A 20,702-nucleotide genomic window follows, 5' to 3' on the forward strand; every position below is an offset into this window, starting at 1 on the left:
TGCTTCCCTGACTTCTCAAACTCCATTAGTCTCCTGTGATATGTTTTTAGGGGACTCTCTCCTTATTATTTCTTTTTTAAATTGGGATATCATTGACATTCCTTATTAATTCTTAACACACGTGTAATAACTTGTTTGGTGTTTGTGAGCTTCATGAGCTTCTTGGTGAATTTCTGGTATCTAGAGCAGTGTCTGCTACATTAAGTATATATTAAATGAAGAAGGACTAAGAAACAGCTACTGGATTTGTCAACAGTGAGGGTAGAATTGATCAGGGAGTAGCTGTAATAAATAGAAGAGAAAGGATGAAGACCAGGTCGCTGAGCTTTGAAGTGGAGAGGAAAAAAGAGTAGGGGGCATGGACCTTACCTGAGATATTTAGTAAGAAAAGTGGGGGAGAGCAGCAGTAGAGTGGTAGAAAGCTATTTCTGTTCACAGTCTTTCTAGGTATTTCTTTACTCCAACGGTGGATGGTTTATTCAACTTGGTTACCTTTCTTTCTTTCTTTTTTTTTTTTTTTTAAACTAATAGGTGACAACATTTTAGCAGTTCTTAAATATCTAGCTACATCTGATATGTTGGCTTCTTCTTCTAAGTATCAACATGGAAACATGGTCTTCTTTGATGTGCTTGGCCTGTTTGTCATTGCCTACCCCTCTCGTGTTGGCTCGATAATTAACTACATGGTGGTAATGGCTGTTGCTTTATACCTGGGAAAGAAATTATTGCAGCCCCAAAATAAGAGTAAGTATTTTCCTTTAAAACTACAGTACTGGCATGGGTATGGAATTTGCCTGAAGTTTTTTAGTCACTTGTATCTTTCCAAGAAGTTAAAAATCTTAAGAAAAATAACATTTGATTTATACTGTTGTAAGAAATTTGTAAATGAATATCAGGTTGATATGCTCATTATACTTTTAGTCGTGGTGAAGCAGGCAATTTTTATGTACTTATGTACTTCATAGAAGTACCACAAAAGCCTGTGGAAAATGGTTTGTAAAGATTGACTTTTAGTGAAGAGTCCCATTAAAAGTCTTGTCCACATTACAGACCAATAGCACACTGTTCTGGAGTATAAGTGAGCTTCGTCTGTTTAAATTGGTCTCCTTCTACTATGTTTTGTACTCTTAAGTTTGTGTGTGCTGTTATCAGATAAAATATTTAGCAGCGATTTAAATACTCATTTATCACTGGTTATTTTCTCATGCTACTTCTATTCCTGTGTTAGCTTCTTTTAGTAGATTTTATATGGAACTTTGCCTTCCATTTCTGCGTTATTTCAATACACAAAGCATCCCAAAGGTGATGAAGATTAAGATGATCCACTTTTCTAGCCAGGAATATATCTGAACTACTCCTGAAGACTTATCTCTTTGAGTCTTTTGTATGCACAGACTCTGAGTAGATGTCAATACTTGAATCTTATTCACTGATACTTTGCCTGTGTAGTGTTTAACAAACCTTACCCCTAGGAAATTTCAGTATTTTCAATTACAATGGTGAATTTTGTTTTAATGTTTGCTCCTTTAATTCTACTGACTGGTTATGAAATTGATTTGATAAAGATGGTGATCTCTACTTTTTGTTTTCTCTCTATTAGCTGCGACCTACACAAAGGACTTCTTCTGTGGACTTGGCATCACTCTGATAAGCTGGTTTACTAGCTTGGTTACAGTTCTCATTATAGCAGTGTTCATCTCTCTTATTGGACAGTCTCTGTCATGGTATAACCACTTCTATGTCTCCGTTTGTCTGTATGGAACTGCAGCTGTTGCCAAAATAATATTCATACATACCCTCGCAAAAAGATTTCATTATGTGGTAAGTGTTGGGCATATTTATTGATTTCTTTCGGTGCCTTCTAGGATTGAAGACAAACTCAGGTGGGTGTTCCTTGTGTTTGGCCTTTTGAGCTATCAAAGATTGTTTGGCATGGCTATAGATAACTGACTCCCAGATCTGTGTTGACTTTCTGGAAGGCTTCTCATTCTAAGGGTAGCAGACTTCAAATGAGGTTATAAAGCTGCAAACAGTTTGGGGTGTTGGTGACAGCAAGGTGTGTTAGCATAGCCTTTTGCCTCTCCTGACTCTGAAGTTTTTGTAACCATGCTCTTTAATCTACCAGCCTTCCTTGGGATCACCCAATTATTTATATTTGAATAGCTCTGTTTTCCACTGGACTGTAAGCTCCTTGAGGGCATGGATTGTTTTGTTCATTGTCTGCTGTGCTTAGGCAGCGTCTGACACAGCACTAACACACAGTAAGTGTTTGTTGTGTGAATGAACGTTGCACTTAAAGCTGCACTTAAAGTTTTCAGTTTCCTTCACTTTTTTTTTTTTTTTAACTTTTATGTTGTTGATGCAGATTCTGTCAGCATGCCTTTGTGGTCTGGGGGTTATACTGACACATTGCTAAGGAGAATAGGGGAGGTAGATAGGGTTCCAAAATGATTTATGCTGACCTTGAGAATACAGCCATATTTTAATGGTTTTAGCTGTATACCATTGTATTTTGTTTGGTAAAAACAAAATTAGGTATTAGAGTTATGAGATAATAGGACTAAAAATAAATTACAGTGAGAGAGCAAGCAGTGGTTTCTGATTTTCTAAGAGAGTTAAAGGGAAAATCTTTCTTAGTTCCGTCATTTTCAAGGCGGCCAGTGTACACCTTTTTTTTCGGTTTGTACTGCTGGGGATTAGAGTGGAGACATGGAAGACTATAATACAGCATCCTTTCACAAGGATGTCTTTGGTACCTGAACCTTGGTCTCAGTTTCAGTTCATGTTGGGATATGATCTGAGGAGCCCTCCTGTGTTTTAGGCCCTATTGAAGAAAGGTTCTTTGAGATTAGCCATCTGTTGATGGTTGAGCCAATGCTTGTATCTTAGTGGTTTCTGTATCCAAAAGAATTATACCATGGGGCTCAATTTCACATGCTTATTCTTAGTGCAATGGTATGTAACCAGTCAGAGTGTGGCTGACTGTCGTTGATATGGCATTGGGGTGCAGTAGAGGGTAAGACAGAAATGCTTAGTGAAGTTCTATTTACTTTGACTGACTTCAGTTGTCTGATTACAAAACTTCGGGCTGAAGGCACAATGTAAAGAGTAGTGTGTTTTATTTTCATTTCACAAATGGTCTTTGAGTATCCAGTGGGCTTCCATGCTAAGCCCTGGTACAGAGATTCAGGACATAGTCTTTTTCTTTGAGGAGCTCACAGTTTCATTTGGGGATGAAATGATGGGGAAACCACAGGGGTTTCAGTACATTGGGACGAAGTGAAGTAGAGTGATATATTCACGTGCTGTAGGAATATAGGGCCAGGAGAGATGAATTTTGTTTGTGGAAGTCAGGAAGGCTTCATGAAGGAGGTGGTGACATTTGAACTGGGTTTTTGAAGCCTGAGTAGAAGTGTGCCAGATAGAGAACAGGTTGATGGGCAAAGGTGGGAATGTACAAGATGCATTTGGCTCACAGTCTATGAAAAGTTCAGTGTGGTGAAGATGAGGTTGATAGGATAATAACTGGGAAATAATAACTGGGAAAGTAGGCCAGGGTGAAGTTGGAGCCTGACCCTAAAAATCAGTGGGGCCACAATTTAAAATTTCTAAGCAGGATACTGAGTGCGAGAATTTGTGATTTAGTAGGAACACACTGGTAACAGTGTATAGAATGGATTGAAAGGGGTATAGAGGGATAATAGAGATGGGGAGAGGGGAACTAGATTTGAGGGATGTTTGGACTTGGGTACAATGTGGGAACAATGTAAAACATTTTCAGTTGTTACAGTCTTCATTGTTGAGATCTCTGTTTTTAAATATCTGAGTGGACTTTGGCTTCAAATTGAATCCTAAGAACTATTTTATTCTTTTTAAAGACCATGACTCTTGATTAACAGTGTTGAACATCTAATTATTTAACGATGATAGCCTATCTTTCATTGTCCAAAGGAGGTCTATCAAGTGAACTTTAACTTGTTTTGAAAACATGTGACAAACTCTATTGAGCTCTTTTGAATTAAGGACCCTTATAACAAACATGCCCTGGACTATACAGGAATGAGAAGACAGAGGAGAGAGAAAAGCTTAAATATATCTATTTCCGTTTTGGTATTTCTGCACTAAAATTATAACTTTCATGTTTACATTAATAGAATCGCTGGTACAGATGTTAAAATGTATTAAGTTCATATGGCAACTTTCTTCTGAAGAACTCAAGGTGCTGCACAGGAATCCTCAGACTTCAGAGCTCAAAAAATTAGATCAAATTTTATAACGTGAAACCACTAGGAATCCAGGATGGGGGCAAAGTTGTGCTACAAGACCAGTTGGAGATAGAAAAGACTCAGGAATCAAGCAAAAAATCCCCATGGCTTTGTGCTCTAAAGGTCCTGCAGTTCTCAAGCTGTGCTGTTGGTGGCGCTGCAGCCGCCTTCACATAGGTCATTTCTCCAGTTTGCTTGACATTCCTTGTAAGTTGCATGAATAAAAGAGCTTACAGAGGTGAATGTTTTTAGGAGAGCCCTTTCTTCTATTTTAGAACATTTCCAAAGGTCTTTCAGCCCGGTGGAGGGAGAGCACAGATTATATACAAGTAATGATGTTTTTACCCCGTCTTTCTAAATTCCCCTTTCCTGTGCAGTAATTTGAATTTATTACTTTATGATAGGAGGTAGCTTTGTCAGTGTTTACTTTAAAGTTTAAAGGATAAAGTTTAAAGCCTATTTTGTTTGCTCCAAACAAAATATAGCTTTTTGGAGCAGTGGAAGTTACACTACAATAGAAGATCTTTATGAATGGCCCATGAATGAGACGACTTGTGTATTTCCTTTCTTTCAGAATGCCAGTGACCAGTATCTGGGAGAAGTATTTTTTGACATCTCTCTGTTTGTGCACTGTGGGTTCCTTACAGCTCTCACTTACCAAGGGCTCTGCTCGGCATTTATTAGCGCTGTCTGGGTGGCATTCCCATTGCTCACAAAGCTTTGCGTGCACAAGGACTTTAAGCAGCATGGTAGGGTATTTTTGGTTGTGATACAAATGGGAAATACCTTAAAATACATAAGTTAAGGCTTCCAGGGACTGTTTCCATATTTGATCTTTTTGGGTAGGCTTTCTAAATTGTTGCTGTTTTTTTTTAACTTTCAGATCACACAGATTTTTATCTTACACCTTATACCTACCCCATCATTCTCATGTAAATGAGCACATGCTAATATATTACATATTTTGTTTTTTTATTTGTATTCTACCTTAAGTCAAAGTGTTTTATCTCACTAAGATAACATGTACCAAAAGGGCAAGAGTCAGAGCTAACCTAATTTCTGTTAGGTGAGAAGGTATACCAGGACTATAAAAAGCTGTTATCTCACTGGAGAATTTCAGAGATGTGTTTTCTTTCTCTTTTTCTGTAGGTGCCGGAGGAAAATTTATTGCCTTTTACCTTTTGGGGATGTTTATTCCATATCTTTATGCATTGTACCTCATCTGGGCCGTATTTGAGATGTTTACCCCTATCCTTGGGAGGAGTGGTTCGGAAATTCCACCTGATGTTGTGCTGGCTTCTATTTTGGCTGGTTGTACAATGATTCTCTCATCCTATTTTGTAAGGAATTTTTTTTTTTTTAATTTCCTTCTTCATTTTATATATAAATACATGACGAGTTTTGCCATGCTAGATCCTGTGAAATAGTGTTGATTCTACTCTTAAGCAAAAGAAATGGTGAATGACTGCATATTGTGGGTTCGGTACGGGCAGAAAATGTAGAAGGGGGTGTTTTGTTGTTATTTTTGCTTCCTCATCCTCCCAAATCCTCTGACTATACTTCTTTTCAAATAGCTTTCAAACTACCTGAATTTGAATGTGTGGAACGAATAGCAAGTGAGAATTGGTAGAGATTGCTTGGTGGTGAATTTTTAGAGTGTGTTTTGAACTTACTAATTAGAGGCAAATGTTAATAAATACATGGTAGTTTCATTGGTGCTGTTAGAGCTAGTGAAGGAAGACTAATTCTGATGAGTTTTCCCTTGTCGTTCACCTGCCTTGCTGCTGGTGCAGCCAAGGTCACTGATCAAGTCTGTGTCCTCGAGTGACATACACTCATGACACCCAAACATGCCTTCCTTTACCAAGTAATGAATACATGTTACAGGACTTGTCATTTTACTGTATCAGTGTTCTGCCCTCGCAGGGAGAGTCCTACCTGTGCCATCCCTGCTTCTCCTCCCTGGAACTCTCCGGAGGGAAGAAAAGACATGATGCAGAGTTGACAACCAGACTGCCCTCTGTTAGAGCAAGCTCCAGGCAGAGTTCTGCCCTTGGCGTGGTGTCGGCGCTCTCCTGGACTCAGGCCAGGCTGCTCTGTTTTGTGGCTCTTTTCATTGCAGTCCCTAAGAGTAAGAAGTATTTATTGAATACCCGTAGGTACACTCTGAGATTTGAGGCTAGGGTACCAAATAGAAAAAGTAGCTATGACTATTATAGCTCTTACCTTCATGGAGAGAATAGTGAGCTTTTTCACACTGATATAGTAAAGGGCATCTCATGTGGGGACTAGGGTCTAGGGACAGCAGACAAAAGTACCACATGCATGGTCAGTGCTGTCCATGGAAGTCCCTTAAATAGCAAATAAATAGCTGTATGTGTGACTGCGTATACAGCCCTGTAGAGTAATTCTTATGCACGCTGTTGTTTGAGATCAGCTGTACTAGTTCTGAAAGAAATCTGAGCATTGCAGCCATTTTACTTTTAATATTATGATTTAGTCCTTACTGGTATTTGCAGGGATAGATGGAAAATTCTAAAATGTTCTTTGTTGCCTTCGTGGTTTACTTCTTTTGGTTTTAATATTAAGCCTTTAAATCCTCTGTATATCTTAATAGATGGTTTGCTGTTGTGAGGACTAAAGGAGATGTAGTTTCATCACATGTATATTAGGTTGTAATCTAGAGTCAGCTAAGTTATGAACTGGACCCCCCCCCCCCCCCCGCAGTGTATTTAAATCATAGTCAGTGAATGAAAGCTACTGATGCTCATAAAAGATGATCAGAATGTGGGGCATTTCAGTTCTGTTCCATAGGGAAGGGGACAAAATGCACCCTGAAAACTTCACTGTGGAAATTGAAAATGACCCCCAAAGCATGAAAATCTTGGAAACCGTAAGCAAGTAGATTAAAGTCTGTTGCCTTCTAAATTACTTTTGGAGAGTGGCTCTTGGAATAATTTAAACCCTCATTTAATGTTCGTTATAATGTGAAATAACTCTGCTGCCCTTTGATGCTGTGGGTTATCATTCTCTTTGCTATTTTCTTATCTATGTGTAGCTGTGTTACAGATAGTGGCTTTTTAGTAGAGTGAGACTTTTCTCCTTGGGTAATGGAGAATTGAACCACAATGCACAATTAAGAGAGCTTGTCTTTTAGTCCTCGGGGATTTATTAAATATATTTGCTAGGAAGCAATTAAATTGCTGTCAAATGATCGGTTAACAGGTTTCCTGGGGTTATCCTGTGCTGGGGCCATCATGGCTATATTGGTTAAATGAGACTGCTGATAGGAATGGGATCAGGAGGAGATTCTCAGAGAGAAACAGAGAAAGAGCCAGCACACATTGGACACTTCGTAGTCCCTTTTCATGCTTCTCTTCATTTTATTTCACACCCATTTCGGAACCTAGAGTTATATCAGATGTAACGTTTAAGACAAAAGACAGTAAAATTTAATACAGTGGGATCCAAACACATTGGCACTGAGGCCGTTCTCTTCTTCCTTCTCTCCCACTCTCTGATCACCTCTTCATTTATCACCATTACCAAACCTCTTCCAGAAGGTGGGTGGAAGAGGCAGAAGATGACTCATGACCTGGAGAAGAGCAGATATGGATGTAGAAACTGTAGCTTAACCTGAAGTTGTAGGACAACTTTGGGTAGCAACAGGGTTGAGAATGGCAGGAACTACAGCATTATGACAGGGAGGTTTTATTTGGACCCAAACGACTCTGTATACCTAAACTTAACCAGTCTCCCAGTGGAGGCGAAACTCATTACTTGGCAGGATATTTGACACTGTTCTAAGGAGCCACATTTTAAATACTGTGACTGTTAGGAGAAAGAGGGATGGACAGGGTAACAAATTGTGTTTTGCTAACTCACTGCCATAAATCCTTGGGTACTTTGTCTTATTACTGTCCTTCAGTGTAAAAACATTAAGATCTTCGACTTAAGACCAGTACTGTTTTGCTGGAGATTACCCTGGTTGGCACACTGTACCCTGGTTGTTACACTGTAGATATAAAATCTCGTAGTTTCATATAGTAGAGTATATGGTAGGTTATGAATATCTGCTTAATTTTTTATTTTCATCTCAGTAAAAATATTTTCACATTTATGTTCTTCACTTTTCTACTTATTGACCCTGGAGGGTGGGCAATAAGGGGGAGAAGGCAAAAGGGGGAGCAGGGACTAGGTCATTGTTTCTCAAAGTGGCTCCTTCAGAACCCCTAAGGGATCTGTGGACATATTCTATAATCAAGTGTCCCCTGCAATTTTTAATTCAGTGATTTTATTACAATTTAAAAATTAATATAAGCATATTTAGGACTTCCTGGATGCCCATCTTGAGACTGAGCCACTTGCTTTTCCTGCCCAAGTTCAGGTTTGTTGTTTTGATTGTGTTGGCCTTGGTTAACTCTGCAGTGATAAGGGCAGAGTTACCTTTTTTCCCTGGTTTCGATTTTCATGGTTTTTTGGGTTTATTTCCAAGTGAACTATAAGTTGATTTACAATATTGTGTTAGTCTCTGGTGCAGAATTACTTTTATTGCAGTTTTTCCTTATGTGCAGGTCCACAGGCAGAGTCTTGAAGGTGTATCTAAATGATGAATCCAGCACATAGGCACATTATGAAAGCATTATTAGAACTTGAGTTTTGTTGAAATAGGCCTGCTTACTTGCTTAAAAGCTTACCTCTGGTTCTTTAATAAAAGCCTGAGATGTCATGATGTTTGGTACAGTTAAATAGTGTCTGCTGTGCAGTTAACTTACAGGGTTTGATAGAATCGGAAATAAGGTCACGGTTTGATGGTGGATGTACATCCTCTAGTCTCTTAGCTGACTGAGCAGAGACACTGTCTCAGTTTCCTTTTTCCCTCTTACTGTGGCTGCCTGTCAGAAAGGCACCATCATGCAGATGGGGGCATCTCTCATTTATTTAGGCTCTGACTTGTAATGGAAATCCCTTATAATTAGTGCTTTGTGTACTGGGAGTTGGAGTATGGTAGCACATGCTGATACATGTCCTTTATTATCTGTCTGACAATACCCGTTACAAAGTAAGGTCAGTAAAGCCATCTTTCTGCCAATGGTAATTTTTCTATTTTTGTGTTTTAGATTAACTTCATCTACCTTGCCAAAAGCACAAAAAGAACTATGCTAACTTTAACTTTGGTATGTACAATTGCATTCCTCCTTGTTTGCAGTGGAACTTTTTTCCCATACAGCTCCAACCCTGCCAGTCCAAAGCCAAAGAGAGTGTTTCTTCAGGTAAGAGTGATTTTGCGTGAGCTATTTGAGATCCTGGAGAGGAAAGGCTTATGGTGTTTTGAGCTTACTAGTCAACAGTGAAGCTCGAAACACATAAGTGACTTTTCTACTGTTGACCTGTTAGTTGTACCTCGACTATTTTGTGTAAGGCAGTGAGGAAAAGACCGACCATCAAGAGGCATTCTTATCAGCTAGAAACACTTCTCCTAAGAGCCTGAATCGGAAATGTCTGCTTGTTGTTCTTATTACTGTTCAAATTACAAAAATGTACCTACTTGGAAAAACGAGAGCAAATATGTATCATGGAATAATGAGCTGTTAGAAGTACAGATTGTAAAATTGTCTGTGGGCTGAGTAAAAATATGACCTCCTGTCAACTGGCAAAATGAAACATTCTTTAAAATGTGGTAAGATTGATCTTAGGTAATGTGATAGTGAACATATAACTTAGATATTAATAAAATGAGATTTAGAACCTTCTTAGATTTCAGGTTTTTCTGCAAACTTTATAGAGCTGGTGTAAAACAGGAAAAAGAACTTAAGTCACCTTATTTCCAGTCTTCCTCTCTGTTAGAGGGAATGGAGTGGCCACACAGAAAAGCCAAGAGTCATAACCTAGATAATTATTCAAGGACTTGAGTAAGTAGTAATAATATATTTGAACTTAAATATGAGAGAGGAGATTTTGAGAAAGAGCCAACTATTCCTTGTTTTTCTTTCCAGTCCTGTAGGACACAGTGATACATTTTATGTGACAAATTTTACAGTCACATCAGTAGTCATTAGGAAAAGCTAGATTTTTATTTTTAAAAACTCCTGTTCTGATTTATTTTGGGGTTCTCTTCTTCTCCAGTGCCAGAAGTTGACAAACTTTTCCTATAAAGGGCCAGAAAATAAATATTTTAGGCTCTGCCAGCCATGTGGTCTCTATTGCAGCTACTCTGTTTCTACAGAGTGAAAGGAGCCATAGACAATACCTGCAGATGAATGTGGCCATGTTTTTTTTGTTTGTTTGTTTTTGTTTTTGTTTTTGCGGTATGCGGGCCTCTCACTGTTGTGGCCTCTCCCGTTGCGGAGCACAGGCTCCGGACGCGCAGGCCCAGCGGCCATGGCTCACGGGCTCAGTTGCTCCGCGGCATGTGGGATCTTCCCGGACCAGGGCACGAACCCGTGTCTCCTGCATCGGCAGGCGGATTCTCAACCACTGTGCCACCAGGGAAGCCTCGGCCATGTTTTAATAAAGCTTTATTTATAAAAATGGCAATGGGCCATTTGGCCTGTGGGCTGTGGTTTACCCCTGCACTTTGCAATCCTTTTTCTTTTCCTATTTGATATTCTTCAGGCTGGTTTCTGTTGTTAATAGAGCTATTCTAGATGGAGCATGGTGCCTTTTCATAGAATTCTGTTAGGCACAGGTCTGTCATCTAGTGGTGAGCTGTGATTCCTATTTTTCTCTGCACATAAATTAGCATGTAACACCCCGAAAGGGAAATGTGTGTGTATTTCTTTTAGAATGTATTTAAGTCCTTTTAGGACTTTTAGGAGTTCTAGTTTTCATGTCTTTTATACCTGAAATTGTAGGTTTTCAGAAAAATTTTATATGAAATTTAAATATAGAAATATATTTGTAAGAAATAATAAAATAATCATGTGAGTATCTATTGAGTTTAAAAGATCATTAGCTGTACCTTAGAAAACCTCAGTATCCCCTTCTTGATCCCAACTCTCTTGCTCCTCTCCCTCTTACCACCCCCCAAAGTACTCACTATCTTAAAGGTTGGAGTTAATCATTATTTTACCACATGTATTAACCACTAAACAACAACGTATAGTTTTGCCTGTTTTTGAGTTCTTACAGGTAAAGCCATACCATATACTCTTTGGTGGCTTGCTTCTTATTGCCCAACAGCATGTCAGTCTTCCAGGTTGATTTGTGTCACTGTAGTTCGTTATTTTTCATTGCTGAATAGACTTCTGTCATAGGATGATGCCCCAATTTATTTGCCCATTCTGTTAATGGACATTTGGGTTGTTTCCAGTTTTTGCTAATATGGACAATGCTGAACCAACACTTTTGTACCTTGCAAGAGTTTCTCTAAGGTCCATATTCAGGAGTGGAGTTGCTGGCTTGAAGGGTTCTGCGCATGTTAGCTTTATTAGGTAATGCTAAGCAGTCTCCTAAAGTGATTGTGCCAGCTGTTGCTCAGTAGCCTCATCATTTCTTGGTACTGTCACTTAGTCATTTTTGTTAATCTGGGGTGGGGATGTGGGTGAAGGAGTTCAAACAGTAGTTTCCTCATTAGTCTTGTTCTTTTCAGCATATGACTAGAACATTTCATGACTTGGATGGAAACGTAGTTAAACGAGACTCTGGAATATGGATCAATGGGTTTGATTATACTGGAATGTCTCACATAACACCTCACATTCCCGAGATCAATGATACCATCCGAGCTCACTGTGAGGAGAACGCACCCCTATGTGGTTTCCCTTGGTATCTTCCAGTGCACTTTCTCATCAGGTTGGTTCATTACTTTTCTGCTTTTAGTTGGGGGTTAGTTTGTTCTCAAGTCCTATCACTGTATCAGTACTTTATTATTTAAACTGGTTAACACAGAAGTTGACTGCTGTTTATACTATTTTTTAAAATATCACTACAAAAGTTGTATTTCTTTGTGGGGTAAAGCACTCAGAAGTTTTTTATTCTCCCCCAAATTTTGCTTTTTCAAATTAGGAAGTCTTTCCTCTAGAAAGCTGAATAGTTAGAAAGTGTAGCCCTCTTAACTGGTCTAACAGATAGCAAGCAGCTAAGCATCAGTTTCAAATTGTTTTATTTCTGGGAAGTTGTTATGGTTTGGCAGTGAAGGAATGGATGAGAAGAAATAGGATGGGTAGTGGAATCAAGATCACCTAGGACCCTTGTTCTTAACTTTGGGAAGGTTTTATTACACAATAACCTGGGCTTCAGAGAAACTGACATTGTTTATCATATTCATCAGTTTATGTGTTTATTATATTCTGAGCACTTCCATGAATTATAGCTCAAAATCAACTAATAAAGCAACCTGAATATTGAAGTTACCTTTCCAAATAGGAAAAACTGGTATCTTCCTGCCCCAGAAGTTTCTCCAAAAGAACCTGCTCATTTCAGACTTGTATCCAAAGAACAGACACCCTGGGATTCTGTAAAGCTGACCTTTGAAGCAACAGGTAAGTCATATGATAGTTTTTTCTTCTCTCTGTCACTTCTTAAAAATTTTAATATGCATGTATATTTTTTCCTTAAATGTATAATAGTGACTAGCAACTTAGGAAGAACTTGGTGATTTTAAAAGCAATTGAAGCTGGTTATGGTTTTTAAAAGAAAATTTAACAGACTTTATTTTTTAGAGTAGTTTTTTTTTTTTTTTTGTGGTACGCAGGCCTCTCACTGTTGTGGCCTCTCCTGTTGTGGAGCACAGGCTCTGGACTCGCAGGCTCAGCGGTCACGGCTCACGGGCCCAGCTGCTCCGTGGCTTGTGGGATCTTTCCCGGACCAGGGCACGAACCCGTGTCCCCTGCATCGGCAGGTGGACTCTCAACCATTGTGCCACCAGGGAAGCCCAAGAGTAGTTTTAAGTTTACAGAAAAATTGACCAGAAAGTACAGAGATTTCCCTATTGTCCCCTCTACCCCCCAGCTTCCCTTATTATTATCCCTTTTGCATTAAGTGTGGTACATTTCTTTTAATTGATGAGCCTACACTGATACATTATTACTAACTGAAGTCCTCAGTTTACATTAGACTTAGTTCACTCTTTGTGTTGTTTAGTTCTATGGGTTTTGACAGATGCCTATTGTCATGTTACAGTATCATACAGAATAGATTCACTGCCCTCAAATCCTGTCTCCACTTATTCACCCCTCTCTCCTCCCTCCCTCTGGCAACCACTTATCTTTTTACTGTCTCCTTTGTTTTGCCTTTTCCAGAATATCATATAGCTGGAATTATACTTTGTAGCCTTTTTGGATTGGCTTTTGTTCAGTAATTTTCACTTAAGGTGCCTTTATGTCTTTTAGTGGCTTGATAGCTCATTTCTTTTTATTGCTGTGAATGTACCACAGTTTGTTTATCTTCTGATCTACTAAGGAACATCTTGGTTGCTTCCAGTTTTTGGCAGTTATGAATAAAGCTTGTATACACGTGTGTGCAGATTTTTGTGTGGAATAAGTTTTCAACTCATTTGGATAAATATCTAGGAGTGCAATTGCTGAACTGTATAGTAAGCTTATATTTACCTTCGTAAGAAACTGCTGAAGTGTCTTCCAAAGGCAGTATGAATCCCCACCAGCAATGAATGTGGGTTCTTGTTGTTCTACATTCTCACCAGCATTTGGTGCTGTTAGTGTTTTGGATTTTAGCCATTCTTTTTAATTTTAAAATTTTATTTATTTTTCTATACAGCAGGTTATTAGTCATCCATTTTATACACATCAGTATATACATGTCAATCCCAATCTCCCAATTCATCACGCCCCCACCCCCACCCTCTCGTGGCTTTCCCCCCTTGGTGTCCATACGTTTGTTCTCTACATCTGTATCTCAATTTCTGCCCTGCAAACCGGTTCATCTTTACGATTTTTCTAGGTTCCACATATATGAGTTAATATACGATATTTGTTTTTCTCTTTCTGACTGACTTCACTTGGTATGACAGTCTCTAGATACATCCACGTCTCTACAAATGACCCACTTTCGTTCCTTTTTATGGCTGAGTAATATTCCATCATATATATATGTACCGCATCTTCTTTATCCATTCATCTGTCCATGGGCATTTAGGTTGCTTCTATGACCTGGCTATTGTAAATAGTGCTGCAATGAACATTGGGGTGCATGTGTCTTTTTGAATTATGGTTTTCTTTGGATATATGCCCAGTAGTGGGATTGCTGGGTCATATAATAATTCTATTTTTAGTTTTTTAAGGAACCTCCATACTGTTCTCCATAGTGGCTGTATCAGTTTACATTCCCACCAACAGTGCAAGAGGGCTCCTTTTCTCCACACCCTCTCCAGCATTTGTTGTTTGTAGATTTTCTGATGATGCCCATTCTAACTGGTGCAAGGTGATACCTCATTGTAGTTTTGATTTGCATGTCTCTAATAGTTAGTGATGTTGAGCAGCTTTTCATGTGCTTCTTGGACATCTGTATGTCTTCTTTGGATAAATGTCTATTTAGGTCTTTTGCCCATTTTTGGATTGGGTTGTTTGTTTTTTAAATATTGAGCTGCATGAGGTGTTTATATATGTTGGAGATTAATCCTTGGTATGTTGATTCATTTGCAAATATTTTCTCCTATTCTGAGGGTTGTCTTTTCCTCGTTTGTAGCTTCCTTTGCTTTGCAAAAGCTTTTAAGCTTCATTAGGCCCCATTTGTTTATTTTTGTTTTTATTTCCATTACTCTAGGAGGTGGATCATAAAAGATCTTGCTGTGATTTATGTGTAAGAGTGTTCTTCCTACATTTTCCTCTAAGAGTTCTGTAGTGTCCAGTCTCACATTTAGGTCTCTAATCCATTTTGGGTTTATTTTTGTGTATGGTGTTAGGAAGTGTTCTAATTTCATTCTTTTACATGTAGCTGTCCAGTTTTCCCAGCACCACTTATTGAAGAGACTGTCTTTTCTCCACTGTGTATCCTTGCCTCCTTTGTCATAGAGTAGTTGACCATAGGTACGTGGGTTTGTCTCTGGGCTTTCTATCCTGTTCCATGATCCATATTTCTGTTTTTGTGCCAGTACTATATTGTCTTGATTACTGTAGCTTTGTAATATAGCCTGAAGTCAGGGAGACTGATTCCTCTAGCACCATTTTACTCCCTCAAGACTGCTTTGGTTTTTCGGGGTCTTTTGTGTCTCCATACAAATTTTAAGATTATTTGTTCTAGTTCTATAAAAAATGCCATTGGTAATTTGATGGGGATTGCATTGAATCTGAAGATTACTTTGGGTAGTATAGTCATTTTCATAATATTCTTCCAATCCAAGAACATGGAATATCTCTCCATCTGTTGGTATCATCTTTAATTTCTTTCATCAGTGTCTTATAGTTTTCTGCATACAGGTCTTTCGTCTCCCTACGTAGGTTTATTCCTAGGTATTGTATTCTTTTTGTTGCAATGGTAAATGGGAGTGTTTCCTTAATTTCTCTTTCACATTTTTCATCATTAGTATATAGGAATGCAAGAGATTTCTGTGCATTAATTTTGTATCCTGCAATTTTACCAAATTCATTGATTAGCTCTAGTAGTTTTCTGGTGGCATCTTTAGGATTCTCTGTGTATAGTATCATGTCATCTGCAAACAGTAAGTTTCACTTCTTTTCCAATTTGTATTCCTTTTATTTCTTTTTCTTCTCTGATTGCCATGGCTAGGACTTCCAAAACTATGTTGAATAACAGTGGTGAGAGTGGACATCCTTGCCTTCTTCCTGATCTTAGAGGAAATGCTTTCAGTTTTTCACCATTGAGAATGATGTTTGTTGTGGGTTTTTCATATATGGCCTTTATTATGTTGAGGTAGGTTCCATCTTTGCCCACTTTCTGGAGAGTTTTTATCATAAATGGGTGTTGAATTTTGTTGAAAGCTTTTTCTGCATCTATTGAGATGATCATATGGTTTTTCTCCTTCAATTTGTTGACATGGTGTATCACACTGATTTGCATATACTGAAGAATCCCTTGCATCCCTGGGATAAATCCCACTTGATCATGGTGTATGATCCTTTTAATGTGTTTTTGATTCTGTTTGGTAGTATTTTGTTGAGGATTTTTACATCTATATTCGTCAGTTATACTGGTCTGTAATTATCTTTTTTTGTAGTATCTTTGTCTCATTTTGGCATCAGGGTGATGGTGGCCTCATAGAATGAGTTTGGGAGTGTTCCTTTCTTCGCAGTTTTCTGGAAGAGTTTGAGAAGGATGGGTGTTAGCTCTTCTCTAAATTTTTGATAGAATTCACCTGTGAAGCCATCTGGTCCTGGACTTTTGTTTGTTGGAAGATTTTTAATCACAGTTTTAATTTCATTACTTGTGAGTGGTCTGTTCATATTTTCCATTTCTTCCTGGTTCAGTCTTGGAAGGTTATACCTTTCTAAGAATTTGTCCATTTCTTCCAGGTTGTCCATTTTATTGGCATAGAGTTGCTTGTAGTAGTCTCTTAGGATGCTTTGTATTTCTGCAGTGTCTGATGTAACTTCTTTTTCATTTCTCATTTTATTGATTTGAGTCCTCTCCCTCTTTTTCTTGATGAGTTTGGCTAATGGTTTATCAATTTTGTTTATCTTCTCAAAGAACCAGCTTGTAGTTCTATTGATCGTTGCTACTTGCTGGGCTTTTTTTGTTTCTATTTCATTTATTTCTGCTCTGATCTTTATGATTTCTTTCCTTCTGCTAACTTTGGGTTGGTTGTTCTTCTTTCTCTAGTTCTTTTAGGTGTAAGGCTACATTGTTTGAGATTTTTCTTGTTTCTTGAGGTACGCTTGTATAGCTATAAACTTCCCTCTTAGAACTGCTTTTGCTGCATCCCATAGGTTTTGATCATTGTGTTTTCATTATTTGTCTCTAGATGTTTTTCAATTTCCTGTTTGATTTCTTCAGTGATATCTTGGTTATTTAGTAAGTATTGTTTAGCCTCCATGTGTTTGTGGTTTTTACGTGTTTTTCACCCTGTAGTTGATTTCTAATCTCATAGCATTGTGGTCAGAAAAGATGCTTGATATGATTTCAATTTTCTTAAATTTACTGAGGCTTGATTTGTGACCCAAGTTGTGATCTATCCTGGAGAATGTTTCGTGTGCACTGGAGAAGAAGGTGTGATCTGCTGCTTTTGGATGGAATGTCCTATGAATATCAATTAAATCTTTCTCGTCTATTGTGTCATTTAAAGCTTGTGTTTCTTTCATAATTTTCTGTTTGGATGATCTGTCCATTGGTGTAAGTGAGGTGTTACAGTCCCCCACTATTATTGTGTTACTGTCAATTTCCTGTTTTATAGCTGTTAGCAGTTGCCTTATGTACTGAGGTGCTCCTATGTTGGGTGCATAGATATTTTTAATTGTTATATCTTCTTCCTAGATTGATCCCTTTATCATTTTGTAGTGTCCTTCCTTCCCTCTTGTAACATTAAAGTCTATTTTATCTGATATGAGTATTGCTACTCCAGCTTTCTTTTCTTTTTGCAGTACGCAGGCCTCTCACTGTTGTGACCTCTCCCGTTGCAGAGCACAGGCTCCAGACACTTAGGCCCAGCAGCCATGGCTCATGGGCCCAGCCGCTCCGCAGCACGTGAGATCCTCCCGAACCGGGGCACGAACCCACGTCCCCTGCATTGGCAGGCAGACCCCCAACCACTGCGCCACCAGGGAAGCCCCTCCAGCTTTCTTTTGATTTCCATTTGCATGGAATATCTTTTTCCATCCCCTCACTTTCAGTCTGTATCTGTTCTTAAGTCTGAAGTGGGTCTCTTGTAGAAAGCATACATATGGGTCTTGTTTTTGTATCCATTCAGTGAGCCTGTGTCTTTTGGTTGGAGCATTTAATCCATTCATGTTTAAGGTCATTATTGATATGTATGTTCCTATTACCATTTTCTTAATTGTTTTGGGTTTGTTATTGTAGGTCTTTTCCTTCTCTTGTGTTTCTTGCCTAGAGAAGTTCCTTTAGCATTTGTTGTAGAGCTGGTTTGGTGGTGCTGAATTCTCTTAGCTTTTGGTTGTCTGTAAAGCTTTTGATTTCTCCATCAAATCTGAATGAGATCCTTGCTGGGTAGAGTAATCTTGGTTGTAGGTTCTTTCTTTTCATCACTTTAAATATGTCATGCCACTCCCTTCTGGCTTGTAGAGTTTCTGCTGAGAAATCAGGTGTTAACATTATGGGAGTTCCCTTGTATGCTATGTTGTTTTTCCCTTGCTGCTTTCAATAATTTTTCTTTGTCTTTATCTTTTGCCAATTTGATTACTATATGTCCCTGCGTGTTTCTCCTTGGGTTTCTCCTGTATGGGACTCTGCACTTCCCAGACTTGGGTGGCTATTTCCTTTCCTGTGTTAGGGAAGTTTTCGACTATGATCTCTTCAGATATTTTCTCGGGTTCTTTCTCTCTCTCTGCTCCTTCTGAGACACCTATAATGCAAATGTTGTTGCATTTAATGTTGTCCCAGAGGTCTCTTAGGCTGTCTTCATTTATTTTCATTATTTATTCTGTTCCGCGGCAGTGAATTCCACCATTCTGTCTTCCAGGTCACTTAACCGTTCTTCTGCCTCAGTTTTTCTGCTATTGATTCCTTCTAGTGCAGTTTTCATTTCAGTTATTGTATTGTTTGTTCTTTAATTCTTCTAGATGTTTGTTAAACATTTCTTGCATCTTCTCGATCTTGGTCTCCATTCTTTTTCTGAGGTCCTGGATCATCTTCACTATAATTATTCTGAATTCTTTTTCTGAAAGGTTGCTTATCTCCACTTTGTTTAGTTGTTTTTCTGGGGTTTTATCTTGTTCCTTCATCTGGTACATAGCTCTTGGCCTTTTCATCTTGTCTTTCTGTGAATGTGGTTTTTGTTCCACAGGCTGCAGGATTGTAGTTCTTCTTGCTTCTGCTGTTTGCCCTCTGGTGGATGAGGCTATCTAAGAGGTTTGTGCAAGTTTCCTGATGGGACGGGTGATGTGTAGAGCTGGCTGTTGCTCTGGTGGGCAGAGCTCAGTAAAACTAATCCGCTTGTCTACTGATGGGCGGGGATGGGTTCACTCCCTGTTGGTTGTTTGGCCTGAGGCGACCCAACACTGGAGCCTACCTGGGCTCTTTGGTGGGGCTAATGGCAGACTCTGGGAGGGCTCACGCCAAGGAGTACTTCCTAGAACTTCCGCTGCCAGTGTCCTTGTGCTCATGCTAAGATACAGCCACCCCCTGCCTCTGCAGGAGAGCCTCCAACAGTAGCAGGTAGGTCTGGTTCAGTCTCCTGTGGGGTCACTGCTCCTTCCCCTGGGTCCCGATGCGCACACTACTTTGTGTGTGCCCTCCAAGAGTGGAGTCTCTGTTTCCCCCAGTCCTGTCGAAGTCCTGCAGTCAAATCTCGCTAGCCTTCAAAGTCTGATTCTCTAGGAATTTCTCCTCCCGTTGCCAGACCCCCAGGTTGGGAAGCCTGACGTGGGATTCAGAACCTTCACTCCAGTGGGTGGACTTCTGTGGTATAAGTGTTCTCTAGTTTGTGAGTCACCCACCCAGCAGTTATGGGATTTGATTTTATTGTGATTGTGCCCCTTCTACCGTCTCATTGTGGCTTCTCCTGTCTTTGGATGTGGGGTGTCCTTTTTGGTGAGTTCGAGTGTCCTCCTGTCGATGACTGTTCAGCAGTTAGCCGTGACCCCAGTGCTCTCATGTCCTTCTACTCCGCCATCTTGAACCAATCTCGGATTTTAGCCATTCTTATAGATACGTAGTGGTATCTTATTACTTTTTAAATTTGCAATTCCCTAATGACATGTGATGTTGAGCAGCTTTTCATACTTATTTGCCATCTGTATAACTTCTTTGGTAAGGTGTCTATTTGGATCTTTTTGTCTATTAATTTTGTTTTCTTATTGTTGAGATTTAAGAGTTTTTGTATATATGTGTAGAAGTCCTTTATCATGTAAGTGTTTTGCAAATATTTTCTCCCAGTTTGGCTTGTATTTTCATATCTTAACACTGTTTTTTGTAGAGCATAAGTGTTTTAATTTATTGAAGTCCAACTTAATCACTTTTGTTTTATGGAACACACTTTTGGTGTTGTGTCTAAAAATCATTGCCAAACCCAGGGTGTCTAGATTTTCTCTGATGTTACCTTCTAGAAGTTTTAAAATTCTGCCTTTTACACTCAGGTCTGTGATATATTTTGAATTAATTTTTGTGAAAGGTATAAGGTCTGTGTCTAGATGCATGTTTTTGCATGTGGATTTCCAGTTGTTCCCGTACCATTTGTTGAAGACGATCCTGTCTCCACTGAGTAGCCTTTCTTTCTTTGTCAAAGATCAGATGACTATATTTGTGTGGGGCTATTTCTGGGCTCTATATTTTGTTCTACTCATCTATTTCTCTATCCTTTTCCCATTACTGCACTGTCTTGATCTCTTTAGCTTTATAGTATTTCTTGAA

At 38.9% G+C, this 20,702-nt stretch overlaps 1 protein-coding gene across 2 annotated transcripts in view; it reads left to right on the forward strand.

The window, feature by feature from the left end:
• The window catches only part of ERMP1 (endoplasmic reticulum metallopeptidase 1), a 52,895-nt gene that overhangs the window by 20,678 nt on the left and 11,515 nt on the right, over positions 1-20,702 (forward strand). Inside the window, exons 7-13 of one of the 2 annotated variants that reach the window (XM_059071857.2) lie at positions 532-744; positions 1,601-1,821; positions 4,840-5,014; positions 5,415-5,605; positions 9,386-9,538; positions 11,857-12,059; positions 12,633-12,748. In XM_059071857.2, the coding sequence (XP_058927840.1) occupies positions 532-744; positions 1,601-1,821; positions 4,840-5,014; positions 5,415-5,605; positions 9,386-9,538; positions 11,857-12,059; positions 12,633-12,748 (1,272 nt within the window). The remainder of the gene's footprint in view (positions 1-531; positions 745-1,600; positions 1,822-4,839; positions 5,015-5,414; positions 5,606-9,385; positions 9,539-11,856; positions 12,060-12,632; positions 12,749-20,702) is intronic. The other variant, XM_059071858.2, reaches the window with a different exon arrangement.

The sequence above is a fragment of the Kogia breviceps genome, chromosome 8 (assembly GCF_026419965.1).
Source record: "Kogia breviceps isolate mKogBre1 chromosome 8, mKogBre1 haplotype 1, whole genome shotgun sequence".
Lineage (NCBI taxonomy): Eukaryota > Metazoa > Chordata > Mammalia > Artiodactyla > Physeteridae > Kogia > Kogia breviceps.